Raw genomic sequence first — 15,796 nt, 5'->3', positions numbered from 1 at the left:
ATACTTTCTTGCTCAGCTAACAATGTTCTACCATGCCTCAGCTTTTTGCTGATTATTTTGGAGGTAGAGTTTTTTTTTTTTTTTTTTTTTTTTTTTGGGGGGGGGGGGGTCCAGTCGTGGGTCCTGAACTCTGGCCTTGGGCACTGTCCCTCAGCTCTTCACCTCAAGGACAGCGCTCTACCACTTGAGCCACAGCGCCACTTTGGGCTTTTTTCTTTTTGCTTATGTCCCAGCACCAGAGGTAGAGTCTTGCGGACTTTTCTGCCTGGGCTGGCTTTAAATTATGATCCCCTGAGTAGCTAGGATTACAGATACGAGACAACAGTACTCAGATTCAAGGTTTGTTTTGAAGCAGAAGGAAGTTGCTGGAAGTCTGGCTGCATAACTGACGAATACTAATACAAAGAGTGCCAAATCTATGTAACTGTCAATGTAACTGTCTCACCGGAGCCTGAGATTAGCTTTCAGCGGGCTGCTTTGGCATCAGCTCTGGACTATCCACAACTATTCATATCAGAAGTCCAAGGCAGGTGCCAGTGGCTCAAACTTGTAATCCTAAATACTCAGGAAGCTGAGACTCAGGGGAAGACAGTTCAAGACCAGCCAGGAAAAGAAAGAAAGAAAAAAAGACCAGTCAGGGAAGAAAAGCCTGTGAGATTCTATCTCCAAAATAATCAATAAGAAGCTGGGCTGGAGTTGTGGCTCAGATGGTTGAATGCCAGTTGAGCAAGCAAGCTGAATAAGTACAAATAAGAAAACCAGAGGTCCAGAATCAGAGACAAGGAGAGCTCATATGGCTGGTAAAGGCCTAGAAAAAAGCAACACAGAACAATTGTCTGAGACTCTTTATCAATCAGAGAGGAGTTAGGGCTACACGGATCAGTTCCCATGGGCTACAATGTGAATCTGCCAAAAGGAGAACTCGATTCACATCCTCCACAAATGAGGGAGGACCAAATTGTCAACACACAGGCTTGCTGATGTGGTGTGAAGAGATGCAGGGACTTGGGAAAATGGAATTCTATAAAGCAACCTGACTGTCCTAAAATGGATAACACTAAAAGAAATTTGGCTAGATAGAAGTGTCAGTGTTTGGCAAAAAACTTGCGTAGGATGGCAGCATTTAGGACGTCATGTGATTCCATGTGAGGGCCATCTGAGGTTGTAGACATTTTCAGGAAAACAAATAAATGTAACAACTAAGACTATGATTAGATGCCATGAAGTCAGGTTGGGGATAAAATTCTGGTTTGTTCAAATAAAATTCAATATTCCTCCAATCCTCAGAGCAATTACAGTGATGATGTGAGGAGCCTCAAAATAATGACTAAAACCTAGTGACTATACAATCAGAGATCTGGCCAGGGTGAAACACTTTATACAGATAAAAATGGACAAGGGGATTTCTGACACATTCATGCTTCAGATGTGTCAGTGGAAGACACTGACACAGTGTAGAACAGCATGTAAGACTGTGATTCTGCCAGGCAGCGAGAAACAAGTATGATTAATCTGCTGGTAAGTGAGTCTCCATCTACGACACCTAATCATTGTCTTAAGTGCATCCTCCTCTTCTCAGTCCTGGACATCAAAGTAGTCAATTATTGGCTCCTTGATTATCTTCTGTAAATTATTGCTTCCAGAATTCCTGAAAAGCAAACAAAGATTGACCAATCTTTTCTTCTCTGGGAGAAACACACAAATCTTCCGAAAGTCAAGGACTGACTTGATTAACCACTTTGTGAAGCTTTGATAAGACAGAACAGCAAACACAAACTGGTTATTGCTGAAATTTGGCAATGGGCACACAGGTTTTCATTGATACTATTATTTCTACTATAAAAAATATCCATAAGAAGCCAAGTGCTGGTGGCTCACATATGTAATCCTAGCTACTCAGGAGGATGAGATCTGAGGATTGCAGTTCAAGGCCAGCCTGGACAGAAAAATCCATGAGACTCTGCTCTCCATTTAACCACCAGAAAATCAGAAGTAGCATTGTGGCTCAAAGTAGTAGACTGCTAGCCTTGAGCAAAAGAGCTCAGGGACAATACCCAGGCCCCACGACCAAAAAGAAAGAAATAACACTGGGTGCTGATCACTCACACCTATACTTCTAGCTACTCACACCTATACTTCTAGCTACTTAGGAGGTTGAGACTGAAGCCAGGCACTGGTGGCTCATGCCTGTAATCCTAACTACTCCGGAGTCTGAGATCTAAGGATCATGGCTAGTCAGTGGGACTCTTTTTTTTTTTTTTTGGGTCATGGGGCTTGAACTCTGGGCTTGGGCGCTGTCCCTCAGCTCTTCAGCTCAAGGCGAGCACTCTACCACTTGAGCTACAGCACCACTTCAGTGAGACTCTTATCTTCAATTTACCACCAAAAAGTCAGAAGGGAAACTGTGACTCATGGTAGAGTGCTAGCTTTGAGTGAAAAAGCTCAAGAACACCACCCAGGCCCCGAGTTCAAGCTCCAGGAATGGTACCAAAAACAAAAACAAAAAACAACATTCAAGCCACATGGAGGTAAATAAAAGATGAAGTCTCCATACACTCCCTATACTCACAGCTATACACTGCCAACTCTCCTTGTAATCCCATTTCCATACCCATAGTGATGATTGGTAACTAGGTAATGTTCCAGTTTTAATTGGGTGACAGACTTAATCCACTTCCCAGGACACCAGCTACACTGTGGAAATTATGTCCAGTCATGCCTTCCCTGGTGTGGAATTGGGATTACAAACAGCAAACTTAAGTACTCCTTGGACTGAACAAACCTATGACACTTTACTTAACCTTAATTAATGCTACATTCTAAGGCCAAACCCAAGGGGGTCACCAGTGGCTGATGTAGCTCAGGTCAGTTCACCCTTGTTGGCTTTGATGACCAAATGGTCTCTTAGGAAAGCAACTGAAGAATACTTACTTGTCTGCCTGATGTCTGTGATGAGGAATTGGTGGTGGAGGCCGTGTCTGCAACTCCCTTTCAACCACACCTGTCAGAGTGGTGGGAGGACAAATAGACTTCCCTCTGATAAGAGAAAACACAATACTCAAGTGAGAATTGCTACAGAGATGAGGCAAATGAGTACAAACTCAGCCTTTGACTTCGGCACTGTGATGTTGTTGAGCAATTCCTCATATAATCTGTCTCTCTCAGACATGGTCACTTGCATTTACCTTTCCACTTACCCCTGACTCACTGTTGTGTTGCCTGCTTCCTCCCAGCTATACTTGGTTGGAAATTCTTCTGATGACCTCAGCTTCTGAAAATGACCCCAGTTTCTTCCTGTCCTCTTCTGACTCACACTACTACCTGTTTCCCCTGATGGCAAAACACTGTTTACAGAGAATGCCTTGAGATGGAGTCCGGCATTCTTTCTGTTTTCCTTAGGCCAGGAGGGCAGAAATAGGAACAGGAGACAGAGAAGGACAAGGGAGTTTATATACTTCTATGCTTTGATGAGAAAGCCATCCTGCTCAGGCCCCCAGGGTTGTTCCCTCTACTTCCAGAAATGTCGCCTTTAGAATTTGTCATGGATTAGGGCAGACATGCGGCATGTGCACCTTAGGTGTACCTGTCCTGTGGAATGGGGCAGGGGCTTTAGATCGTGGTAAAACGGGTGTCCTAGATCAGATTTTGCTTCTATTATCCTAATAGAGGAAGCAAGGAAAGCAAATATCAATACACTGGGTCTCCTGGGTTCAGTCTGCCCTTCTAAGGAGTTCCTCTTGGAACAGGAAGATCAACCCACCTGATGGCAGTGACCACAACATTGCGCTTTGGTTCACTGTCATAGCTCACACTCTCCAGGCCATAAACTTGGGCCAGGTCATGGATGATCCGGCGGTGATCTCTGTTCATGGGAGGGAAGCAGTGGCTTTTCTTACTGTTCTTTCCCTGTATTGAGGGAAGAAATGACTGATTGATATCATCCTGAAAACAGAAAACACAACTATGCTTATCACAGAACAGCTTGGCCAACTAGAAGTTACTGAATTTTAGAGGTTCACATTATACAGTATACTTCCCTACCTGCCATGTAATCCCAGAGGGGTTTGGAATGATGGGAACTGATATATTTCTACGCTTTGATGAGGAGAGGGACAGGGTTTGGGACCAAAAGGTAAATGAATTGAGACTTTAGTGGAGAGCTTAATTGTTTCTCCTGAGGAAGCTAGGGAGTATATGATATCCTTCCCCCCGCCCCGCCACCATGAAATGACTAAATAAGCTGAAGACCTAAAACAGCAGTATGAGCTAGTTGCTGGTGGCTCATGCCTGTAATCCTAGCTACTCAGGAGGCTGAGATCTGAGGATCTTGGTTTGAAGCCAACTTAGGCAGGAAAGCCTGTGAGATTTATCTCTAATTAACTGCTCCCAAAAAAGGTAGAAGTGGAGCTAAGGCTCAAGTGGCAGAGTGCTAGCCTTGAGCAAAGAAGCTCAAGGACACTGCTCAGGCTGAGTTCAAGCCCCAAGACTGGCACACAGAACAACAAGAAAAACCCAACAAAAACAAACAACAAAAACAGAAGTATGTGACAAAGACATGCTCCAGTTATAATTAGGAGCGGAAAATACATTCCACTTTCTTCTGCAGGAAAATGGTAGGGAATGGGAAGAGGGCGAGGAAAACAATAGGAAGGATATAGACAAGGAGGTAAAGCAGCCATCTTCTAGTCCCCACTAATCATAAAGGGAACCAATGATGTGTTAGCTGCTTCTGACTAAATTAAGACTTTTCAGTTAAGTCTACCTCCTTGCATTCATGGCTGATGCCACGACATGGGCCTTACTCTCATAAAGTAGTCTTATCTCCATTGCTCTTCAGCAATAGTCATACAGTGTTTCATCTTCCTCCAGGGTTTCTGTCTTGCCTTTGAGGTAACAAAGGAAGAGCGTGTTCTCTTCTGACATAGCTTTTGGGAAAGATTAAGATCCTCAAGGAAGCAGTGGCTTTTTCCTATAACTAGCCTGAATGTGTTTTGGGGACAAGATTTGCTCTTTTTAAAAAAATCAGGTTGGCCCTGGAGAAATATTTGGATTTTTTTTTTTCAACCTTATTCACAGCCTCCACAAGGGTTTCCATTTCCTTCTCAACGTCACTGACAAACTTTAAGTCCTTCCTGAAATGAGAAACCATCATAGTTAATTCCATCTGTTCCTGCCCTTTCAGGAACCCCTTTTACCCACCCTCTGCCTATAAAGTGCAAACAAGACAATGTTGTCAGAAGAATTGTAAGGATCAGAAATTGTAAGATAACTTGAGAATCACAAAACAGAAAAAGAAAAGGCAAATATGACAAGAGAAGGAGGAAGAAAAAACAGTCATCAGAGGACCAGGAAATAGTAGAACAAAAGTTACTGCCCCAAGTGAAAAACGTGATTATGAGACCTGGGTGTACAGAGGTGGAATGTGACCCAGAAATCCTTCATTCAGCCTGGTCCAGCCCTTGGCAGGTTCATAATCCTGCCACAGGGTCAGTTTCTCAACCCTAAGTTCAGTTCTTTGAGGGATCAGCTTCAAGAAACTAGGGATAGGTTTTATGAAATAACATGTAATTTATTACAATAAGTAAATCAGAAACACTAGTTTATACTAAACACTCTAATATATCACCAATTAAAAAGTAGATAACAAGTTACAAAAAAAGCAAACAGAAAAGTTACATACCTGGCATCATCTTTCAAACTATCACTGAATTTTGAGCCTGAAGATCTTACATTGAAAGGATCAGAATCATCACTGATATCAAATGCCTCTGCCAATCTCCTGGAATCGAGAGAGAACAATACAAATACAAGGAAAGAAGGGAAATTATCTTCTACTGTGCAGTAAAGTAGAATAATTATCAAGTCCTAAGTTCTTTTTGTATTGTCTCATTTCAGTAAACTAGAACACTAAAGAAAGAATAATTTGGGATAAATGTAGTACTGTCTCCACTGAAGAAAATACACAAAACGCATCTAATTTGGATTTGAGTGAGCTGACTACTAGAGACTTGGATTTTTTAGGGGAAAAGAAGGCTGGGTTTCTGAGATAATTTATCTGAGGTTTAAATCAAGAATAAGGTAAGCGAGGTACCAGTAGCTCATGCCTATAGTCCTAGCTACTTAAGAGACAGATCTGAGGATTGTGGATCAAAGCCAGCCTGGGTAGACAACCCTAAGACATTCATCTCAATCCTCACAATGACTATGTAAAGTAGAAATTATATCACCGTTGTCAGATTCTTAAGAAGAAAATATGACTAGACCAAGGCTATGAGCTTTGGGAAACTAGATTCATACTCCAATCTGACTTTGGAGCTCTCAACAGCTCAATACTGTCTCTCAACTACAAAAAGATATATTCTCGTATTTTGCAGGACGTTAGTGTACTCAATGCATTTCGAAATGGCAAGAACTTTTCTCAAGTTCACATTTTGTAGCACTTGTAACTAAGGGTTCTAAAAAGGCAGGAAGTTTGAAAGTTGCCATGAGAGTCAAGCCAAGGGAGAGATGGACAGCACCACTAGGCATCACATTACCTTCTACATATTCACTTAAAACTACCCTACACATTCTTCTATTAATCCAGGAAAATGATTACAGTTAAAAAGACAAGTACGGGTAAAAATATGTTGTAATGGGAATTTCCATCCTGTTAGAAGGATGTTGTTTAGCCAAATCGACTGAAACTGAACATTTATTTGTATACTGTATCAGCAATTCTACTCCTGTTTATATTTAACAGAAGCAAGTGCATATATACAGTAAAAAGTAAAAATATTCTTAACAGCACTATTTATAATCCCCAGTAGTGATGACAATACACATGCCCATAAATGGTAGACTGGTTTAATATATTAACGCAGCAAAATATCATGCAGAAGTGAAAATGAATAGAACAACAGTGAAGGTCACAAATATAATGAAATAAACTATATGATGTTATTTAAGCCAAGCACTGATGGCTCTTACCTATAATTTTTTTTTTGTCGGTCGTGGGGCTTGAAATCGGAGCCTGGGAGCTGTCCCTTAGCTCTTCAGCTCACGGTGAGCACTCTACTACTTGAGCCACTGTGCCATTTCCGGTTTTCTGATGCTTAATTGGAGACAAAAGTCTCACAGACTTTCCTGCCTGGGCTGGCTTTGAACCGCAATCTTCAGATCTCAGCCTCTTGAATAGCTAGGATTACAGGCCTGAGCCAGTGGCACCCAACTTTGCCCTGTAATCTTTACTATTCAGGAGGCTGAGATCTGAGGATCATGGTTTGAAGCCAGCCAGGGCAGTAAAATCTGTGAGACTTTTATTTATTTATTTATTTTGGGTCCGGTCGTGGGGCCTGGGTGCTGTCCCTCAGCTCTTCAGCTCAAGGCTAGTACTCTACCACTTGAGCCACAGCGCCACTTCCAGCTTTTTTTGTTTTGCTTATATGGTGCTGAGGAACCGAACCGAGGGCCTCATGCATGCAAGGCAAGCACTCAATCACTGAGCCACCTTCCCAGCCCCAATCTGTGAGACTTTTATCTCCAATTAAGCACCAAAAAGCCAGAAGTAGAACTGTGGCTAAAGCTCAGTAACAGTGCCCAAGGCACTGAGTTCAAGTCCCAGGACTAGCTCACATACACACACAAACAAAAAATTATGTTATCTTTTTTTTTGTTTGTTGGTTGGTTGGTTGTGGGACTTGAACTCTGGGCCTGGGCACTATCCCTGAGCTCTTCGGCTCAAGGCGAGCACTCTACCACTTCAGCCACAATGCCACTTCCGGTTTTCTGGTGGTTTCCTGGAGATGAGTTTCACAGACTTTCCTGCCTGGGCTGGCTTTGAACCACAATCCTCAGAACTCAGCCTCCTGAGTAGCTAGGATTATAGGTGCGAGCCACGGGTGCCCCACTTATGTTATCATTTTATACAAAGTTCAAAATAGGACAAAACTAAAGTGCTAAAATCAGGACAGACATTACAACTTTGTGGCTCTAGTAATTTTCTTTCTTTTTTTTTGTAGCCCTGGTGCTGTTTCCACCGCTGTATTCATTATTCACTGCTCTGTACACTTACATTATACCTTAGTAAACAAGTCAGACATTTTTCATTTTTTAAAGTCTCTTATCTCTGCTGGAATCAGGAAGTTGGCCATACACAAAATAAGCATATTGTGGCATGTGATATTTATATTACACCCTAAACCACTCAGCTCATGTTTCTGACACATGCTGAATTTACTTGAGTGGTTTATTCTTAGAGAATTCAAATTCTTGATGATCACATTTCTGATGCTGTCTGATAACAGTAATAATTCAGATCACTCCCTCCCAGGAATTACACTGGGCTCAAGGAGAAGTAGATAACAAGCTGTTGAAACCACTTACTTTTTCCTTTCCAAGGCTGAGCACTCCTCATCGCATTCTAGCCTTGAAAAGCAAATGAAAAACAAAAACACAAAGTCAAGGCACAAACTTCACAGCTCCTATCCAGCAAGAAAATCTTAGGTAGACCACCCAAGAACAAGGCCACTACTTTAGAGGTTTCTAGCACCCTCTACCCCCAAAATTTCATTGCTTCCTTTGGGCCCTAAGCCAGGGATGGCTGGTGAGTGGGACACAGGAATACAGGAAGTCTAGGAATCCTCAGTGGGCTTCAGGGTGTCCCCTGGATCCCCAGTGTCTAAAATGCTTCACAAATATCCCTTTCTAGGTGCAGTTATCATTCTGTAGGCTTGCTGTGGGCATTCCTGCCAACTACCTGGAATGAGGCCTGGATAATGTCCTCTGGTCTTAGCTATGTCCTGAGTAAGATCTGTTAGGTCAGTGTGTGTGGCTTCAACATCTAAATTGGGGGAAGATATGCTTTATGTGTGAGGGACCACTGTTGGGAGACTAAGATAAATGTTATGCTCTCTACAAATTAAGTCTAACTGGAGAAAGAAGCTAGCTATATCAATCAACACACTTTCAAATTTACCTGGCTTGTTGAACTTCCTTCTTGGTAATTAGCTTGCTGATCTCCACTGAATCTCCAAGCTGCATGTCTGTTATTTTAGAAGCCATAGAAATAGCAGCTATTCTGAAACACAAAAGAGAGAAAGGGATACAGAAGCCTCTTTCCAAGCCAAACTATCAAAAGATAATTTGTATGGCCTTGTAAGCCTGTCCATTACCAGCTACCTCCACACGTGTGCATATGTCCTCAGTTAGATCCCAAGCAGCTACACAGGAAGTGAAGAGGCAACAATTCCTCAATACCTCCTTGAACATCCAGGCCAAGGGTCATCATCCTAGGTATTCAACAGTCAACCTGATGTCTAGTCATGCCTAAGGTCCTATATCCAAGACACACTTCTACATATAATCAGAGATGCAACCAACCAGTTTTTTCCTAATACCTCTTCATGCATATATGTAGACCTCTGTATGAGCACATGGGTTCCAAGATTCCCAGAGTAATCAGAAGCCCATGCTGGGAAAGGGACTTCAGGATATCTTCCTTTCCTATCTCACAGTATAATAAGAAAAGGCAGTGGGGTGGAATGAGAGGGGAAAAAAGAGGAAGAAAAATAAAAATATTCCTCAAATTAAAATATTAAACAACTTTAAAGCAGCATCTTTTCTTTCAATGTGAAAAATTCAACTTTTAAAAATTTATTGTAAAACTTTCTAGTGTTGGGGTTAAAGTTCTACTGGTAGAGTGCTAGCCTAGATGTGTGAAGCCTGCAGATCTGATCTCTTAGCATTAGAAACTAACAAAAAACAAAAATGAACAAGAAAAATTTCCACAAGATTATATACACACAAATTTTCTTCATCTAGACCCACAAGCTCCATTTTGGGATTTTGCTAGTTAACTGTAAAGGAATCTTACAAATTTGTCTGCCTAGGCTGGCTTCAAACCACAATCCTTAGATTTCAGCTTCCTGACTACCTAGCATTACAGGCATGAGCCACCAGTATCAAGAAAATAAATCCTCGTAAAAAGCATGTATTCTCCATACTGCTTAAAAAAAAAAATTCAGTAGTACTAACCTTTGATAAGTACTGGATGCTTCAGAGCAAATCATCATCTCTTTTCTTCTTCCACATTCACACTGTAGCTCTACCTGAAATACGATTTGCCTGGAGTTACTGCTAGTATGTGGGAACCATAAGAACAAGCAGGCTTCTTTCAAACCACAGCAGAGAATAGTGTCAGTGAGTGTCTTTTTTCAAGACAGAAGAAAGTAACCACATGTGCAAACTGACAACATGGTAAGTGACATACTAGGAATGACATGGCCTACAATACAAACCTTGGCTTTACAAGCGGTCACAGGGCAGGGTAAGCTGGGGTGGCAGGATGCCATACATGGGTGGCCACAGTTGGCTCTGGGAGTAGTGCAGGACTGCTTACAGGTCTCATCCACAAGACATTCTCCTTTGTGACAAAGTCTCTGACACTTGTGCATCCCACATGGTAGCATGGCATTGCAGGGTAATCCGCAAGAGATATCAACCAGGTGACAAGGGATGTTGCTTCGTAACTAGGAGAAAAGGAAGTAGCCAGGTTCTCATTTCTGTATGGGGTTTGGGGTGGTGTTTTTTTGTTTTTGTTTTTGTCCATGCTGCGGATTGAATCCAGGGCTTTGAACATGTTAGGTAGGCATTCCACCACTAAGTTATATGTCTAGCATGATTTTTTTTTTTTTTGAAACAGAATCTTGATACATAGCCTAGGTTAACCTTGAACTTCTAATCATCCTGCTTCAGACTCTGGAGTGCTAAGATTACAGGTGTATACCACCTTGACTATGATAGTGGTTACATGACCATATGGATGCTTTTGTTAAAAAACAACAAGAACAACAAAATCAATCTGAAAAGGTTTTTTTGCTGTCAGTTGTGGGGCTTGAACTCAAGCCCTGGTTGTTGTCCTTAAGCTTTTCTGCTCAAGGCTAATGCGCTACCACTTTGAGCTCTCTCTCTCTTTTTTTTGTCAGTCTTGGGGCTTGAACTTCTGGGCCTGAGCACCATCCCTCAGCTCTTCAGTTCAAGGTGAGTGCACTACCATTTGAGCCACAGTACAACTTCTGGTTTTTCTGGTGCTTTACAGGAGGTAAGACTCATGAACTTTCCTGCCGGGCTGGCTTTAGATGTGATCCTCAGATCTCAGCTTCCTGAGTAGCTAGGATTATAGGCGTGAGCCACCAGCACCCGGCTTTGAACTCTTTTTTTCTTTTCTTTTTTTTTTGGGGGGGTCCGGTCGTGGGGCCTGGGCGCTGTCCCTTAGCTCTTCAGCTCAAGGCTAGCGCTCTACCCCTTGAGCCACAGCGCCACTTCTGGCTTTTTTTCCCCTGCTTATGTGGTTGCTGAGGAATCGAACCCAGGGCCTCAGGCCTGCAAGGCAAGCTTTCTACCACTGAGCCACCTTCCCAGCCCTTTGAGCGCTTTTTATCTGAAAATAATCAATTTGATTTTCAAAGTCTGAGAGGTTAGTCTGAAAAAAAAAAAACCAAAAAACAGAAACAAATTTGAATTTTAATAATAATGCTCTTTATGATACAAAAATATCTGTGGTAGTAGCCACATGTAACCTGAGACAAATTTTCTAAGGTAGGCAACAAGAAATGAGGCCAGACAACTAGAAATACTTAGAAATTCTACAGCTGTCCCACAAAGTGGTAGCCAATGTAGGAGCTATGCCAGCTGGAGAGTGATATTCACAGTAGAGAATGAGGGAGCTGTGCCTCATTCCCACTCACAGCCACTGGAACACATGGAGGTCCACAGAGGCAGTGCTGGGTGGGGCAAGAGAGCTGGATAAGCACCTGGTGAGTTTGTCTTACTGAGGAAAAGTGACTTAAACATGGGCAGTGGAGATCCCAAGAAGCCAAGAGGCAAAATGCCATTGTGTACAATCTTCATGTAAATTTGCTAAGAGCATAAGCACCTGGATGTGCCACAAAAATAAAACAAAACAAAAAAAGGAAAATCTCAAGACACAGCAAAGGCAGCCAAGGTTCATTATCAAAGATAAATGAAAACCCATATCTGTGCTAAAGGGGAAACAAAAAAAGGAGTTCAAGGACTCCAATGTACCCAAGAGACTTTTTCCAGTCTTCTTGTTCTAAGTATTGTAAATAAATAAATACATACATACAAAAATATTTTGGCCTATCCTTTGGGTAGTGTTGTCTAGAAACTGAGGCAGATAAAGTCTTGTTTTTTTTTGCTTAGGGCTGGCCTCTTAGCACTCTTCCTATCTCAGTATCCCAAGTAGCTGGGATCACTGGTATGTGGAGATGACAGCCTGAACTGAAAGTAAAATTAAGGCAAGGATGATGCTGCCTATAAGGCTATAGGAAACATGCCAAGTGGTGGTTCATGCCTATAATTCCAGCTAGTATGGAGGAAGAGATCAGGAGGATAATAGATTAAAGCCAACTGGGAGAAAAAGTTCATGAAAGCCAGGTGCTGGTGGCTCATGCCGGTAATCCCAGCTACTCAGGAGGCTGAGATCTAAGAATCTGGTTCAAAGCCAGTAGGGACAAGAAAGTCTGTGAGACTCTCTCTCATTTTTTTTTTTCTTTTTCTTTTTTTGTCAGTCAAGGGGCTTGAACTCTGGGCTTGGGCACTGTCCCTCAGCTCTTCAGAATCAAGGCGAGTGCTGGTTTTCTAGTGGTTTATTGGAGATGAGTCTCTGGCCTGGGCTGGCTTTGAACCATGGTCTTCAGATCTTAGCCTCCTGAGTAGCTAGGATTACAGGCATGAGCCACTGGTACCTGGCTTCCGTGAGACTCTTATCTCCAATTAACCACCAGAAAACTGAAAGTGGTGCTATTGCTCAAGTGGTAGAGGGCTAGCCTTGAGCTGAAGAGCTGAGGGACAGCGCCTAGGCCCAGAGTTCAAGCCCCAAGACAAAAGACCCCCCCAAAAAACCATGAAATTCCCATTGCTTGTGGTTGCCAGGTGTAGAGGTAGTGAAAGTAACTCTAAAGATCATGAAGGAATGTTTAAGTAAACTCTTCTATACCTTGATTGTGACGGTGGTTACTGTCTGGATAGATACATTTGTTAATAACAAAAAAACTCCACAGACCTTTACATTTAAAAGGCTATTTTATTGCATAAACATTTTAATGCGATAGAAAGCTGTTTCTTAAGAGTATATTTATGGGGTAGAAGTGTAGCTTAGTGGCAGAGTGCTTGCCTAGCAAGCACGAAGCCCTGCATTTGATTCCTTAGTACCACATAAACGGAACCGGCCAGCAGTAGTACTGTGGCTCAAGTGGTAAAGTGCTAGCCTTGAGCAAAAGAAGCTCAGGGACAGTGCTGAGCCCTGATTTTAAGCCACAGGACTGGAAAGAAAAAATAAAATTTTTTAAATTGAGAAATGAGACTAACAACTCTTGTGTAAGTAAATCATAATTATCTGACTGGGATAAAGAACATCTCAGAGAAAAAACTTACCTCGTGTTTGCCCATGCACCACTTCTGAGTCAGGAAAGTACAAGGAGGGCACTTTTCCTCACTATGACAAGAATGATACACTGTAGGAAGAGAAAGGTAACATTAAGAATTAATCTCTAGGTAAGGCCACATAAACTACATGAAACATTAAAAATGATGTATGATATAGAACTTTAAACTTTGGGGCTAGAAACTGGAGGGATAGCTTGCTTAGCAGGAGCAAGATCCAGAGTACCATAAAAACCTAAATAAAAAATAAAGAAACTAATTCTGGTACTCAGAATACTTTTTCTAAATGGTCACAGGAAAGTAAAAGTATCTTTTCACACTGAAGTATTGAAGAATGAGCACAAGTAGAAAAAGAAGCCCAAAATGAGATGGAAAGGGACATGCCAAATCCCAGGTGTAGATGAGGAAGCTTTCACCCATCTCCTGCAGATGTTCATTTGCTTTCCTTACGATGTATCTGCTTAATAATAATCAGGTATCTGCCATGTACTCTTAAACTGCTTCTAAAGACAAGCATGGTGATATACATCTGTAATCCCAGCTACCTGGAGTCAGAGGTAAGAAAACCATGGTACAAGGCTTGTCCAGGGAAAAACAAGGAACAAGGGCTGTTATCCGAGCATGACCTCAGAGCAGTTAAACAAAAACATGTTGAACATGGTATGAGCAGGCTGTAAGGTATGGAGAAGAGAGACTCACCTGGATGGTCACACTCATGAATTCTGGCACAAGTCTGGGAACACTCAGGGGGCCTAGTGCCACAGGGAACTGGAGGATAGATGACTGATGCACCACAGTGGCAAGTTAATTCATCAAAACCTGGTGAAACAAAAAACAAAAAGTAGATGAAACGAAAGAATCTTTCCTGAGTTTGGAATATACAGATATTAAGATGCACATAGAGATATGTGTGTGTGTGTGTCTGTGTGTGAGTATATGTTTAAAAGTGAGTTTGAGTATTACAATAAAAAGCTGTCAATATTTTAAAGATCTACATAACACAGTCAACATTTGTTTTCCAAATGAATAATGTATACTACTGTATGAACGTGTAGATAAAAGCCAGATGTAGTGCCACATATTTATAATCAAGCACTTTGGAGGCTAAGACAGTATGGCTATCAGTTCAAAGCCAGTCTGGATCACAGAGCAAGACCCTGTTTCAAAAGCCAAACCTAACCAAAAATCATGCATGTGTTAAAAAAAAAATTCATTCAAACTATAAGACAGGCTGGCTGCTGGTGGCTCACACCTGCAATCATAACTAGTCAGGAGGCTGAGATCTGAGGATAGTAGTTCAAAGCCAGACAAGCCAGAAAAGCCCATGAGACCCTTACCTTGAGTTACCACCACACACACACACACACACACACACACACACACACACACACACACACACACACACACACACACACACAAATTGTGGCCCAAGTTGTAGAGCACTAGCCTTGAGCACAAAAGCTCAGGTACAGTGCCCAGGCCCAGAGTTAAAGCCCCAGGACCAGCTCCTTGCAGCCCTTCCCCCAAAAAAGGACAAGACAGGTCAATGTATTGCAATGAGAAAATTATCACTGACTTGCCCTTTCTATTGTTTTTTGTGTGTGTGTGGGGGGTCCGGTTGTGGGGCCTGAACTCTGGGCCTGGGTGCTGTCCCTCAGCTCTTCAGCTCAAGGCTAGCGCTCTACCACTTGAGCCACAGCGCCACTTCCGGCTTTTTTCTTTTTGCTTATGTGGTGCTGAGGAATCGAATCCAGGGCCTCAGGCATGCAAGGCAAGCGCTCTACCACTGAGCCACCTTCCCAGCCCCATGTACACTTTTTTTTTTAAATTTAGCTGTGACTCCAGACAGGATCCAAATAAGGGTTTTACAAAGTTCTTCACTGGGTTTTATGGAGGTATCCTTTACTTTCCTGTGTTAGCCTCTTAAAGCACTGTCAGCCTTAAAAGGGCATAGGAAAGGGTGGGATTTTTGCTTGTTTGAAACAAGGGTCCCCACTATGTAGCTCAGCTGGCTGTGAATTTCTCGTTGTCCTGCTTCTGCCTTCCAAGTGCTGGAATTACAGGTTTGTACCACCAAGTTTCAACCTACCTGAAGTATTTTCTTCAATAATCCAAATCAATCTTAGCAAATCAATCTTTCAAAATACATTATGCCTGAATTTCTAGGAAACTTGTTTTTTTTGGGGGGGGGAGTGGAAGGTGGGATTTGAGACAGGTAGGCCTGAAGATAGAGCTATCTGTAGGTCAGATAAGCCTCAAATCCATAATCTTCATGACAATGCCTACTTAGTGTGTTAGGATTATAACAGTATGCTACTGCATGAGACTTAGGAAACTTGTGAAAATGTAGAGT

General features: G+C 42.2%; 1 protein-coding gene and 1 non-coding gene across 3 annotated transcripts in view; both read right to left on the bottom strand.

Moving 5' to 3' along the window:
* Positions 1 to 830: 830 nt before the first annotated feature.
* The window catches only part of Nfx1 (nuclear transcription factor, X-box binding 1), a 54,559-nt gene continuing 39,593 nt past the window's right edge, over positions 831 to 15,796 (bottom strand). For both annotated transcript variants that reach the window (XM_042697822.1, XM_042697813.1), the window contains exons 14-24: positions 14,143 to 14,262; positions 13,435 to 13,514; positions 10,278 to 10,508; positions 10,015 to 10,088; positions 8,957 to 9,058; positions 8,365 to 8,406; positions 5,681 to 5,779; positions 5,066 to 5,132; positions 3,761 to 3,906; positions 2,932 to 3,036; positions 831 to 1,648 (exon numbers count right to left, since the gene is read on the bottom strand). In XM_042697822.1, the coding sequence (XP_042553756.1) occupies positions 1,576 to 1,648; positions 2,932 to 3,036; positions 3,761 to 3,906; positions 5,066 to 5,132; positions 5,681 to 5,779; positions 8,365 to 8,406; positions 8,957 to 9,058; positions 10,015 to 10,088; positions 10,278 to 10,508; positions 13,435 to 13,514; positions 14,143 to 14,262 (1,139 nt within the window). In that variant the 3' untranslated portion in view covers positions 831 to 1,575. The remainder of the gene's footprint in view (positions 1,649 to 2,931; positions 3,037 to 3,760; positions 3,907 to 5,065; positions 5,133 to 5,680; positions 5,780 to 8,364; positions 8,407 to 8,956; positions 9,059 to 10,014; positions 10,089 to 10,277; positions 10,509 to 13,434; positions 13,515 to 14,142; positions 14,263 to 15,796) is intronic.
* On the bottom strand, positions 15,275 to 15,395 carry LOC122124407. Its single transcript, XR_006150534.1, has one exon. It is a non-coding gene; the product is annotated as a small nucleolar RNA SNORA26 (small nucleolar RNA).

This window comes from Dipodomys spectabilis, unplaced genomic scaffold (assembly GCF_019054845.1).
Source record: "Dipodomys spectabilis isolate Male_0828 unplaced genomic scaffold, ASM1905484v1 ptg000006l, whole genome shotgun sequence".
Taxonomy (NCBI): domain Eukaryota; kingdom Metazoa; phylum Chordata; class Mammalia; order Rodentia; family Heteromyidae; genus Dipodomys; species Dipodomys spectabilis.
Note: the sequence above shows the minus strand (reverse complement) of the source record. Positions and strands in the feature narration are given on the sequence as shown.